The sequence below is a fragment of the Ursus arctos genome, unplaced genomic scaffold (genome assembly GCF_023065955.2).
Source record: "Ursus arctos isolate Adak ecotype North America unplaced genomic scaffold, UrsArc2.0 scaffold_1, whole genome shotgun sequence".
Classification (NCBI taxonomy): Eukaryota; Metazoa; Chordata; class Mammalia; order Carnivora; family Ursidae; genus Ursus; species Ursus arctos.
The window spans coordinates 46539659-46554418 of NW_026622763.1; the positions used below are offsets into that span (position 1 = coordinate 46539659).

The following is a 14760-nucleotide window of genomic DNA, read 5'->3' on the forward strand; positions in this document are numbered from 1 at the left end:
AGTTGAAAAGGATTAATGGATGTGAGACAATGAACAACGAATCATTTTGGCGTTCATCTTCAGTGAAAACACAACTCATCTGATGTAACTCTCACACTTCTATGATTTTTCTGCTGCCTTTCAGGTAACAAAAATCTCTGGAGGCCAAGCGGTGCTCTAAACTGGCATTGGTTCTAGCTCAGCTCTTGTAGACCTATCACAAACTGGTAAGAGTCATTTCCAATGTAAGTGAATGAGTTCTCATTTTCCCATCCTGACAAGCCCAATCATTTTGAAGTCTTTATGTGGAAGACATCTCCCAGTTTCTGAGGCCCCAAACTTGGAGTCGTCGTTGACTCTTCTTTCATATTTTCACATTGGACCTGACATCCAATCCATCAACAAATTCCTTTAGCTTTAACTTAAAAATATACTCAGAATCTCTTACTTCTGCCTGGATCACTGCAGGAACATCCAAGAAGTCTCCCAGCACCTGTCCTTGCTATCCACCCACTTACTCTTAGGATGACATGTCGTGAGATTCTTAATGTCCTTAAAAGCTTTTATGTTCCGGCCTCTACTATGTTCAGGACCTCAACTTCTACCACTCTTCCCATCTCTCAATCTGTTCAGTTCATACTGGCCCCCTGACTTTCCTTAAATACTGTGCATATCCCCACCTCAGGGCATGTGCCTTCATTACTCTGTCTAAAATACTCTTCCTTCACACATTTGCATGGCCCACTTCAATTTTCTTCAGGTCTCTGATCAAATGCTACCTTTTTGGAGAGGCCTTCTTGGCCACTCTATTTATAAGATAGTAGGTTCCTACCCTTCAACTATTATATTCTCCTTTCCTTTTCACTTCTCCATAGCATGAATCACTTATATGGCCTACTAAATATTTATATGTGTATTTGGGCAAGGGATAGTGTTTTTTTCATTGTTCTATCTCTCTCTAGTGCTCAGGTCTGGTCTTGAAATACAGAAGGTGTTTAACTGATTATTTGTTGATTGGATGAAAGAATGATTAAGTGGATAAATGGTGAGAGGTTCAGAAAATTGGCTGTCCTGCTTGATTTATCAGGCAGAGCCTCTTAGCCCAGCAGGTCCAGTGAGTATAAAGTTTCCAGTGGAGCACAGCTGCTCGAAGTGATGGGACTCACAGATATGTGTTTCTTCATAAATTTTGTCTTTTTTTCCAAAAAAATATGTATTTGTTTATTTAAATTTTTATTGAGGTAGAACATACATTTAGTATAGTATACCAGCTATAAATATATAGATTGATATATTCATATAATAGCCACATAGGTCATGATATAACATTATAGGCACCCAGAAAGCACCCCCATGTCCTTTCCCAATCTGTACCTTCTAGAAGTAGCTACTAGCCTGACTTCTGTCTTTGTAGGTTGATTTTGCCCATTCTTCCTCCATATCCCCAGCTTTACTGAGGTATAGCTGACAATTAAAAATTGCATATATTTTAGGTATATAAATTGATAATTTGATATTAAGTATCCATTGTAAAATAATCGCCACAATCAAGCTAATTAACATAGCCTGTCTTCTCATATAGTTAACCAATTTCTTCCGTGTGTGTGTGTGTGTGTGTGTGTGAGTGAGAGAACATTTGAGATCTACCCCCTTAGCAGATCTCAAGTATACAATACAGTATTGTTAAGCATAGTCACATTGGTGTGCTCTAGCTCTCCAGAATGTATTTACCTTGTGTGACTGAAACTTTGGCCCTCAGTAAATTTTCAGCAGTCGAGGCCACACACATCTGAAAATGTGTTTTTATAATATCTCCTATCCACTGAACTTAATTTAGAAGTTATGCATAACCTCAAAAGAATCACAGAAGTATTCTCATTAGTGCTTTATAGGACTAAAATAAACTTTTTATGTAGTTTAATCTCAATAAAATAGCACCTGCAAACTGAAATAGCTCAGCATTAATGCTTTCTGCAGAAGGTTTAAGTTTTTCTAAAGCCCTTTTCTAATTTGAAGCCACTATCTGCTGACAAACCCAACTTTTTTCTAGTTATCCTAGAATTTTAAGTTGGGGTCATTCATTAAATGGGTAGATGAAATCTTGGTAGCATTTGTACAAATTTAATGGTGCTAATCAATTTATTGAGAAATAGGCAACACCTGATAAAATTCTTAAATGCCTTTAATATGAACATTTCTAAAGGAAACTTTATGTGTTTTGCTCATGGTATTAATTTCAGCGAACACAAAATTTCTATCAATTGGGTATCATACTTGTTTGCTTCTCATATAAAATGGCATTTCACTTGTATTTAAAGCAAGTTCATGCACCTATTGTAGTTTGGAGATCTTTATTTGACAGGTATTTTGTTTACTGCATGAGTGCTAGAGGAAGCTGGTTGAGAAAAATTATAGAGGATGAACGCAAGTCAATGATTTCTACAAAAAATACTGATCCTGAGAGTAATAGATTGTAAGTCATTAGCGTCAACATTATGCTATCATAGCTTCGCCATAGAATTGTTAACAAAATATTTTTAAAAATAAAAAAAGGAAAAGAAGAATGTTAAGAACCATGGTAATTAATTTGTGCTATCTCATTTAATCTCCTTGATATCCCTATGATTCAGATGTGGTGGTCATACCTATTTTACAGATGAGGCATCTGAGATATAAGATTTTAAATTGTGCTCAAGGCCTCAGAGAGTTAGCAGTAGACCAATTAGAACTCATGTTTATCAGGCTTCAAAGCTTGTGGTCTATATTACTGTATTATACTGCAACTCTAGTACAGGTTTGTGTTTTTACTTGAATGACACCATATTCGATTAGAAAATACTGTATATTTCCATAGGTCAAGTTCAAAGTCACTACTTGGAATGAAATCCCTGAAACATTCCAGGAGTAGTAAGTTCAGTAAGTCAGGAAATGAAAAGGAATCAAAGGAGGTACTGTTGGAAAAGAATAGACTGAAGTACAGAGGGCTTTACATGCTTTGTTAAGGACTTTGGGTTTTATCCTATAGACCAATGGTTCTCAGCTTCTAGTGTGCATCAGAATACCTGCGAGGGTGCAGGCCCTGTCCCCAGAGTTTCTGATCAACTTGTGGTTTCTGTGATCAATGTGGGGCTAGAAAGGAAGAAGTCAGGGCTGACTCAAAGTCTTTAGTTTGAGAGACAGGATAGATCATGATGTCACTAAATGAGATAAAGACCAGAAGAATCTACGGATTTTATGGGGGAGAACTCACTAAAGTTCGTTTTAAATTTATTATTCTTGACAGGTTTAAAGGCAACCAGTGGAGATGACCAATGGGGAATTATAGGCATATGTGGAATTCAAGTGTGAGGTCGGGGATAAAGATAATGGTTTAAGAGTCAACACAGAAATAGATGTCTGAGCTATAGACATGGGTATAAGATAAAGCCCCAAATACCAACAAATAGATGGCTAACCATCATCTTGATTTTTCTCTTACCATCTGTAAAACAGGCCTCCGGCTCATCTGAATTTACAGGTTCAGCCTCTGCTTCTTCTCCTTCTCCGGGCACAGGGTTATCAACTGTGCTGCACTCAGAGGAACTCGACCGGTTCAATCTCTAAAAAGAAATTCACCACCCCACCAGACAGTTCATTTAGGAGTCATTAAAATCTCATTTGAAGCCATATTTAATAATCAAAGTCATGCAAAGTGTTATGAAAAAAGATTAACAGTATGATGGCCATAAAACATATAAACACATATTGAGGTCCAGTAACCTTATAATACATCTATGCTTGATCTTTCTATCTACACATCCTGTGAAAAATGTTTTATTATTTTTAGTTTGCTAACAAGCAACTATTTAGACAGAATTAGCATAAGGTCTTTTTTTGTAAACTATAACTTTTGCAAAGTATTGGCCACATTTTTATTGTTTTATGTTTAATACAAATTTGTGTACACCAATAATTATTATATTCAGACAACCAAGACCCTAGTAGAAATAATTCGAGTGCCAAATTGTCAATGCCTGATAATTGAAAGATCGTTATCTGACAGTTGGCAGAAAAGCTTGTTGATACTTAAAATTTAAAAAAAAGGAAAGAAATTAGTGAAAAATGAAATCCAAACATATTTCTCTTATTATCTCTTGGATTTAAGGACATGTACCAGGATGATATAGATAGAAGGCTTTTTATCAAGACAAAAAAACGTCAAATATTATATTATGAGTCAAAATGCCAAAGACCATAGTAATTATTTCATCCAACATCACCCATTTTAGTATAAAATTTCAGGATATAGTTCAAAAGATCACAGAGTATTATTTATACTGTCAAGAAACAGTGGTTACCAAAGTGAGCACCACATGCAAACTCTGAAACAAATACTCAAAGAAATTAAACATGGCAAACTCACACATGACAGGAATGAATTCATTGTTATTATGATCATATAATTGATCATAACACAAATTTTTCCCACCCAGAAATTTATGATCAAACATGATGTTTACAAACATACACATACACAGAAATTTTTAGAAAAAATACATACAGCAATTGTAGCAAAACTCTGTCAATTTTTCCTAATATTGCTTTATAAGGGGGAGAGCAGCACATCAATGGAAGAGTTCATTTTTCATTCTCATTTGCTAAACAACATGTGAATATTGAAACTAGCAGTTATTATAGTACAGGCTTCCCTTAAGATTACAGCTTTACTATGTTTTTAGAATAGTTCCATAAATACAAGCGCTAAAAGTAAGGAAATACTCATTTCCATTAAATTGATTCCTTAATCTATTAATTTGCATTAATATCATTGGCCTAATCTGAAATATTAATTTTTAGAGATTTACTGGGAAGCTAAAAGTGTTGTTTATGGGTAACACATTCTCAGTGCTATTATTATCACACATTATTCAACATTAGTAAAAAAGGCATTGATACATTATCATACATAAGGAATGATGTAAACAAAGTTCTTTTTATAATGAGAGTAAAGAATCATGAATACTCTAATACTTATAATCTATTGGCATAGGGGCATTATTCCTACTGTCAAAGAGTTTTATAATACTATCAGTTATGAGCTGTATTGCTATGAAATTTCATTTAAAAAGCAGACTTAGGGGCGCCTGGGTGGCTCAGTCGTTAAGCGTCTGCCTTTGGCCCAGGGCGTGATCTGGCATTCCGGTATTGAGCCCTGCATCAGGCTCCTCCACTGGGAGCCTGCTTCTTCCTCTCCCACTCCCCCTGCTTGTGTTCCCTCTCTCGCTGACTGTCTCTCTCTCTGTCAAATAAATAAATAAAATCTTAAAAATAAAATAAAATAAAAAATAAAAAAATAAAAAGCAGACAAAATGACTGAATTCATCTAAAATAACTTTAAAATAAAGGAAATAGAAATTAATTGCAAGACTGAATATATTTAAGGTTTTAAAATATACATTACTCCAAGAAACAATGGGGAAATGTACAATTACTAATATGCCCTACTGTGACAATTACCACAAAAACTAATTTTAAGTATGGTATCTAAAAGACTACAGGGGCACCTGGGTGGCTCAGCCATTAAGCGTCTGCCTTCGGCTCAGGACATGATCCCAGGGTCCTGGGATTGAGCCCCACATTGGGGTCCCTGCTCGGCGGGAAGTCTGCTTCTCCCTCTCACACTCCCCTTGCTTGTGTTCCCTCTCTCACTGTCTCTGTCAAATAAGTAAATAAAATCTTAAAAAAAATAAAAATAAAAAAATAAAAGACTAAAATTATTTGATGCTCTCAATTCTTGACTTCTCAGCTTCATGTGGACTGTTACCACGGAATTGAAAGACAAGGTACTATGATTCTGTGGAGATGAGACCCAATCCCTCAAATGTGAAAAATGGATTATTGCCCTGGATTTTGAGACAAAGCAGTGGGAGAAACAGCTGACAGAAAGAATGCAAAACACTTTCCTCCTAGAAGCCAAAATACTGACAACTAGCAAATAGTTCTCATGGTTTTCTCTAAGGTGGCTACAATTTTAAAATAAAATGATTCTAATTTGCAGAATGCCTACTCAGGCTAAATTAATGAAAACATCTTCAACCTCAGTATTTGGTTTTCTTACTAAGCATTAACAAAGAAGATATTTCAAGTTAATTTATAAGCAAATAAAAATGAGACGATTTTATGAACTGTATCTTGTCATTTCTGAAACCTTTTATTTTTATAGTTTTCACGGCAATTTTTTGTCAATTACATTCAGAGTTTGGCTCAAATTTTATATCATAAATGACAGTTATTCAAGATTATTCCTCATCAGAACAGACATTACCAAAATATTTAATATGAACTATAGTTTGTAACATGAGCCAGTTGCTATGGCTTTATAGAAATTCAAATTAAAATGTTTTTAGGGATTTTGTGTTTTCCTGGGAATGCATGAAGTATTCACAAAGTAGCTATTATAGTACTGTATATAATATTAAACATTTATGTGCATGCCCTAGTGATGTAGACAGTTTAGCTCTAATCTACTCAGCCTTTAAATTTAATACTTACTAAAGTGGAAGTTTCTTCAACAGGGTCTAAAACGATGCCTTTAAATAGAAAGGCTAACATCTATGACAAAAACTTTCTCTTAAAGGGAAATACATTTTTTTTTAAAGATTTTATTTATTTGACAGAGATAGAGACAGCCAGCGAGAGAGGGAACACAAGCAGGGGGAGTGGGAGAGGAAGAAGCAGGCTCCCAGCAGAGGAGCCTGATGTGGGGCTCGATCCCAGAACCCCGAGATCACGCCCTGAGCCGAAGGCAGACGCTTAACGACTGAGCCACCCAAGTGCCCCAAAGGGAAATACATTGTATTCTCATAGCAAGTGTTGCTATATTTAACAACCAAATTTTTTAATTTTCTTGTTTAGTATACAGAGAAGATCATGTCAATCATTTGAATCATTTACAGAATTAATTATATGATTATTTTCATATCTATAAACTCAACCATTTGTAATTTAGTTTCCTTTCTTGTAATTTTGCAAATAGAATAATTATTATAGTACACTAAGTACTATACTACACTAAGACCAGTGAAATAAATACTTTAGTGTACAAAATTTCCCTTTCGATATTATGCTGTTTTGTGATTTTTGCCTGGATTTTATTTTTAATAAAAAGTGAAATATACTTTCTGTATATTACTTTTGTCTATTCCTTTTTTGCATGGAAACAAAGATAATTTTTTTTTTACCTTTGACAGCCTACGTGTACAGGCTGTATAAACACAGGATCATAGACGTAAACTCATTAGCATTAGGAATAGGAATATGCTATAGACAACATTCCTGCCTTTTTATTGAATAATATGGTATTGTCTATAGGTACTTTCTAAAATTTTGTCTTTCTTTTCTTTAGGCAAAATCTATATACTTGCTTCAAAAATTTTAAATGTACAATAATATATGGTAAAAAACAAAAGTCCTTTCCACTCACACCCTGATTCAATCACGTTGAGGTACCTACTATTTACAAAGTGTGTATGTATATGTGTACACACACACACACACATCTTTCCATATTCTTCAATGTGCATCCATAAAACACTGAAGTAGTTTTGAAACATTCTAATTTTGATTGTAAATGACAGCTATCTAAGAAGCCCCTTTCAAATACTGAAAATATGATCAGGTTAAGATGGTGCAGTATAGGACCCTATACTTGCTTTGTCCCTTGAACATAGCTAGATAAATATCAAACCATTCTGAACACCCAGGAATTTGATATGAGGACTGAGAGAACAAACTGCACAACTAGAGGGAGAGAGAAGACCACAATGTGGAAGGTAGAAGGTATGGAGATGTGATTTGGGGGAGAGAAGGATCACAGGTGCTGCAGAGGGGAGGGAGCCCTGATCACAGAGAGCAGAGAGAAAGAAAGAGAAAGAGAGAGAGAGAGTAGTGCACAGGGGACCGCACAAGAGAAACACTTCCCCAAAACCAGTGACTGGGAAAACAAGAGGGGTTGATGATCGTGAGTTTTTACAAGCAGTGGAGTTCAAAAGTAAAGTTTTAGAAGTCCTCACTGTGGTCAGTGTGGAGTCTGGTGGGCACAGCAGTGCTCCCGTGGAGAAGGAGGACAGGGGCCTGGGAGCATATTGTGTGATTTGAGGTTCCCCAGGGTTGCACTGGGAGAGAGAATTTCCCCTTCTTGGTGTGCATCTGGGAAATGTGGCATGACCTCTCAGGGGAAAAAAGAGCCCATAGGCGTCATTGTGCTCCCATTCCTTAGCATAAGGGCAGAGACACCTGCTGAGGGCAGCTAACCTGGAGTCTGGCTTTTTGCTGTGCTTTACTTTAAACTCCAGACTCCTGTGTGTTGGTGCAACTGCCCCTCTGAGACAAACCGGCACCAGCCCCAGCATGGCAAGAGCCTTCCCCAGAGGACCAGAGCAGGTCTGTGCTACACCAGGTCCCTAAAATTTGTTGTTTTGAAACTCAGCCAAAGTGTCTGAGATAAAACACAGGTGCACTGCACTGCTGAGAGGAAAGACAGCCTGGTACAGACAGGGGGAGGGCAGGGATCTCAGGGAAGCCTAGGACACATGAGGGGAGATTGTTCACTCTTCTGTGAGGGCTTCCTGCACAGTGGTGGGCATGAAGTCCCCTTAACAGGATGAGGGAAAGAGACGGTGCCATTTTTTGCCCCTGCCCATCACTGAATTCAGTGACCAAAACAGCACCAACAGTGGAGGCCTGAACCACTTACATCAACCGCTACCTCTCTCTGCTCTGCAGGTGCTTTTTTACTAGGGTTAAGTGTGCCTGAGAACCACAGTGGGCCCCTCTCCCAAAAGACCAGAATAAACCCCTGTATGCACCAAGTCTACTGCCAATAGAGTGCTGCAAAGCTTCGGCTCTAGTGGAAAGAGGATCTGGTCTCTTTTAACAAGCAGACCACAGAACACCAATTTAAAATTTGCCACACACTGGACAAGATCCAAACACACCCCATTGCAGGCAGGAAGTAACTCTGCAGAAGACTGACCTGAGGGAAAGAACAGCCAAAACACAGCAGCAGAGTGCACACAGCATACAACAGAAACACTACCTAAAGTGCCAGGCCCTGGACAGCATATAATCTCTTTTTCATAAAACCATTACTCTCAGGAGCAGGAAACATAACAGGCTTTCCCAATACATGAAGAAGACAGAAACCTAGACAAAGTGCCAAGATAGAGAAATTCATCCCAAAAGAAAGAACAAGAAAGGGTCACTGCCAGGGATCTAACTGAAACAGATATAAGTAATACGGCTGATGCAGATTTTAAAACAACAATCATAAGGATATTAGCTGGGTTTGAGAAAAGCATAGAAGACATCAGAGAGTCCTTTACTGCAGATATAAAAGACCTAAAAACTAGTCAGGCCAAAATTAAAAAAAAAATGTTATAACTGAGATGCAAACCAACTGGATGTAATGATGACAAGGATGGAAGAATCAGAGGAACAAATAAGTGATTCAGAAAATAAAATTATTGAAAAAAATTATTGAAATAATTACTGAAAATAATGCAGCTGAAAAGAGGGAAAGAAAATATTGGATCATGAATATAGACTTAGGGAACTCAGTGACTCCATAAAGCATAATAACATTCACATCATAGAAGTCCAGAAGAAAAAGGAGGGAGGGAAGGGAGAAGGTTTATTTGAGCAAATTGTAGCTGAAAACTTCCCTACTCTGGGGAAGGAAACAGACATCAAATGCACGAGGCACAGAGAACTCACATCAAAATCAACGAAAGCAGGCCAACACCAAGACATATCATAGTAAAATTTAGAAATACAGAGATAAGGAAAAAGCCCTAAAAGCAGCAATGGAAATGAAATCCCTAATTCATAAGGGAAGACAAATAAGGTTAGCAGCAGACCTAATCACAGAAACTTGATAGGCCAGAAGAAAGCAGCATGATAGATTCAATGTGCTGAATGGAAAAAATATGCAGCCAAGAATACTTTATCCAGCAAGGCTATCACGCAGAATAGAAAGAGAGATAAAGAGTTTCCCAGATAAACAAAAATTAAAGGAGTTTGTGATCACTAAACCAGCCCTACAAGAAATATTAAAGGGGATAGTTTGAGTAGGAAAGAAAGACCAAAAGTGACAAAGATGAGAAAGGAACAGAGACAATCTCAAGAAACAAGCTAACAAGTAATAATACAATGGCACTAAATTCATATGTACCTATAATCACTCTGAATGTAAATGGACTAAATGCTCAAATCAAAAGTCATAGGGTATCAGAATGGATAAAGAAAAAAAGAAAAGAAAAAGAAAACAAGACCCATCTATATGCTGCTTACAAGAGACTCATTTTAGACCTGAAGACACCTGCAGATTGAAAGTGAGTGGATGGAGAACCATTTATCATGCTAATGGCGTCAAAAGAATTCCTACTATCCATACATATATCAGACAAACTAGATTTTAAACCAAAGACTGTAACAAGAGATGAAGAGCACTATATCATAATAAAGGGGTCTATCCAACAAGAGGATCTAACAATTGTAAATATTTATGCCCCCAACTTGGGAGCATCCAAGTATACAAAACAATAACAAACATAAAGAAACTCATTGATAGTAATACAATAATAGTAGGGGACTTTAATACCCCACTCACAGCAATGGACAGATCATCTAAGCAGAAATCAACAAGGAAACATTGGCTTTGAATGACACACTGGACCAGATGGACTTAAGAGATATATTCAGAACATTTCATCCTATAGCAGCAGAATACACATTCTTTTAAAGTTCATATGTAACATTCTCCAGAGAAGATCACATAATCGGTCACAAATCAGGCCTCAATAAGTATAAAAAGACTGAGATCATACCATGCATATTTTCAGACCACAATGCTATGAAACTTGAAGTCAACCACAAGAAAAAATTTGGAAAGACCACAAATACATGGAGGTTAAAGAACATCCTATTAAAGAATGAATGGGTCAACAAGGAAATTAAAGAAGAAATTTAAAAATACATGGAAGCAAATGAAAATGACAACACAACATTCCAAAATCTTTGGGATGCAGCAAAGGCAGTCATAAGAGGAAAGTATATAGCAATACAGGTCTAACTCAAGAAGCAAGAAAACTCTCATATGCACAACCTAACTTACCCTAAAGGAGCTAGAAAAGGAACAGCAAATGAGCTTAAAGCCAGCAGAAGGGAAATAATAAAGATTAGAGCATAAATAAACAAAATAGAAACAAACAAAAAACAGCAGAACAGATCAATGAAACTAGGAGCTGGTTCTTTGAAAGGATCCAAATAAATAAAATCACAAATGAGAGAGGAGAGATTACAACCAACACCACAGAAATAAAAACAATTATAAGAGAATATTATGAAAAATTGTATGTCAACAGATTGGGTAATCTGGAAGAATTGTATACATTCCTAGAAACATAAACTATGAAAACTGAAACAGGAAGAAATAGAAAATTTGAACAGTCTGATAACCAGCAAAGAAATTGAATCAATAATAAAAAATCTCCCAACAAACAAAAGTCCAGGGCCAGATGGCTTCCCAGGGGAATTCTACCAAACATTTAAAGAAGAGTTAATACCTATTCTTCTCAAACTGTTCCAATAAGTAGAAATGGAAGGAAAACTTCCAAACTCATCCTACAAGGCCAGCATTACTTTGATTCCAAAACCAGACAAAGAGCCCACTAAAAAGGAGAATTACAGACAAAGATCCCTGAGGAACACGGATGCAAAAATTCTCAAGATACTAGCAAACTGAATCCGATATTACATTAAAGAATCATTCACACGATCAGGTAGGATTTATTCCTGGGCTGCAAGGCTGATCAATATTTGCAAATCAATCAACGTGATACACCACATTAATAAAAGAGAGGATAAGAACCATATGATCTTCTCAATAGAGGCAGAAAAAGGCATTTGACAAAGCACAGCATCCATTCTTGATAAAAACCCTCAATAAAGTAGGAATAGAGGGAACATACCTCAATATCATAAAGCCCATATATGAAAGACCCACAGGTAATATCATCCTCAATGGGGAAAAACAGAGCTAGGTCAAGAAGAAGACATGGATGTCCACTCTCACCATTGTTATTTAACATAGTCCTGGAAATCCTAGCCCTAGCAATCAGACAACAAAAAGAAATAACAGGCATCAAAATTGGCAAGGAAGAAGTCAAACTTTCACTATTCGCAGATGACATGATACTCTGTAGAAAACCCAAAAGACTCCACCAAAAAGTTGCTAGAACTGATATACAAATTCAGGAAAGTCATAGGATACAAAATAAATGTACAGAAAGCTGTTACATTTCTCTACACCAATAATGGAGCAGCAAAAAGAGAAATTAAGGAATCAATCCCATTTACAACTGCACCAAAAACCATACGATATCTCAAAATAAACCTAACCAAAGAGGCAAAAGATCTGTATGCTGAAAATTACAGAACACTGATGAAAGAAATTGAAGATGACACAACCAAATGGAAAACATTCCACGCTCATGGACTGGAAGAACAAACGTTAAAATGTCTATACTAACCAAACCAATCTACACATTTAATGCAATCCCCATCAAAATACCACCAGCATTTTTCACAGAGCTAGAACAAACAATCCTAAAATTTGTATGGAAATATAAAAGATCCCAAATAGCTAAAGCAATCTTGAAAAAGAAAAGCAAAGCTGGAGGCATCACAATTCTGGACTTCAAGATACATTGCAAAGCTGTAGTTATCAATACAGTATGGTACTGGCACAAAAACAAACACATAGATCAATGGAACAGAAGAGAAAACCCCGAAGTGGACCCACGACTATGTCGTCAACTAATCTTTGACAAAGCAGGAAAGGATATTCAATGGAAAAAAGTCTCTTCAACAAATGGTGTTGGAAAAACTGGACAGCAACATGCAGAAGAATGGAACTGACCACTTTCTTACACCATATACAAAAATACATTCAAAATGGATGAAAGACTTAAATGTGAGACAGGAAACCATCAAAATCATTGAGGAGAACACAGGCAGCAACCTCTTCAACTTCAGCCATAGCAACTTCTTACTAGACACTTCTCTAGAGACAAGGGAAACAAAGCAAAAATGAACTACTGAGACTTCATCAAGATAAAAAGCTTCTGCACAGTGAAGGAAACAATTAATAAAACTAAAAGGCAACCTACGGAATGGGAATAGATATTTTCAAATGACATATCTGATAAAGGGTTAGTATCCAAAATCTATAAAGAACTTATCAAACTTGACATCCAGAAAAACAAATAATCCAGCTAAGAAATGGGCAGAAGACATGAATAGACATTTTTTCCAAAGAAGGTCTCTAGATGGCTAACAGACACATGGAAAGAAGCTCAACATCACTCATCATCAGGGCAATACAAATCAAAACTACAATGAGATATCACCCCAACCTGTCAGAAGGGCTAAAATTAACAACACAGAAAACAGCAGAAGTTGGCAAGCATATGGTGAAAAGGGAACCCTCCTACACTGTTGGTGGGAATGCAAACGTGGGCAGCCGCTCTGGAAAACAGTATGGAGGTTCCTCAGAAACTTAAATATCAAACTATCCTATGACCCAGCAATTTCACTAGTAGGTATTTACCCAGAGTGTACAGAAATATTGATTCAAAGGGACCCACACACCCTGATGTTTAGAGCAGCATTATCAACAATAGCCAAATTATGGAAGGAGCCCAGATATCCCCTGACTAATGAACGGATAAAGAAGATGTGGTATATATACAATGAAGTATTAGTCAGCCATAAAAAGAATGAAATCTTGCCATTTGCAATGCTGTAGATGGAGCTAGTATACTACGCTAAGCAAAATAAGTCAAAGAGAGACAATATGATTTCACTCATACGTGGAATTTAAGAAACAAAACATATGAACATAGCAGTATGATAAAAAGAAGAAGAAGAAGGAGGAGGAGGAGGAGGAGGAGAAGGAGGAGGAGGAAAAGGGGAAGGTGGGGGTGGAGGAGGGGGAGGAGGAGGGAGGGAGGCAAACCATAAGAGAATCTTAACTATAAAAAAGAAACAGGGTTTCTAGAGGGGAGGGCATGGGCTAAATGGTGATGAAGATTAAGGAGGGCACTTGTGATTAAGGAGGGCACTTGTGATGAGACTGGGTTTTATATGTAAGTAATGAATCACTAAATTCAACTGCTGAAACTAATATTATGCTATATCTTAACTAACTAGAATTTAAATAAAAACTTGTAACATTAAAATATATGATCTAACTAAACTTTTTTTATTCTTCATCGTTCTTCCTTTGATTGCCTAGAAGGTGTGTTTTCTACAACAATGAATATGAATAGAGCCTGTTAAATATAGGTGTCATATAAGCTGGTAACTTACGAATTTATTACTGACATATCCCGAAATAGGCATTCACATCATAAGGCTAGTTACTGCTAGTATGGATGGTGGTTAATGCTAGTTGGTCATTTCTTATTTCAAGAAGTATGAAGTACAATTGTCTAATAATTTGATAATCTGACATTCAAAAGCCAAAAAAACATCAAACCTACAGCAGCATTGTAGAAAACACCTTATTCAAGAGGATGGTTGGTGTTGAAACATTCCAAAGATGTTACATTTAAAGTACATACTATAATACTGCTTGCTACATACAACAAAACATATCCTTTGAGGAGCAGAGCCTAGAATAGTTATTTCACCTGAGCATCAAAACAAAGAAACACAGAGGACAGCAAGAAGTTGAGAGAA

At 36.6% G+C, this 14760-nt stretch overlaps 1 protein-coding gene across 1 annotated transcript in view; it reads right to left on the reverse strand.

The window, feature by feature from the left end:
* Positions 1–14760, reverse strand: part of SCN9A (sodium voltage-gated channel alpha subunit 9) — a 164950-nt gene that overhangs the window by 35462 nt on the left and 114728 nt on the right. The window contains exon 18 of the mRNA XM_026492633.4: positions 3458–3578. Within this exon, the coding sequence (XP_026348418.1) occupies positions 3458–3578 (121 nt within the window). The remainder of the gene's footprint in view (positions 1–3457; positions 3579–14760) is intronic.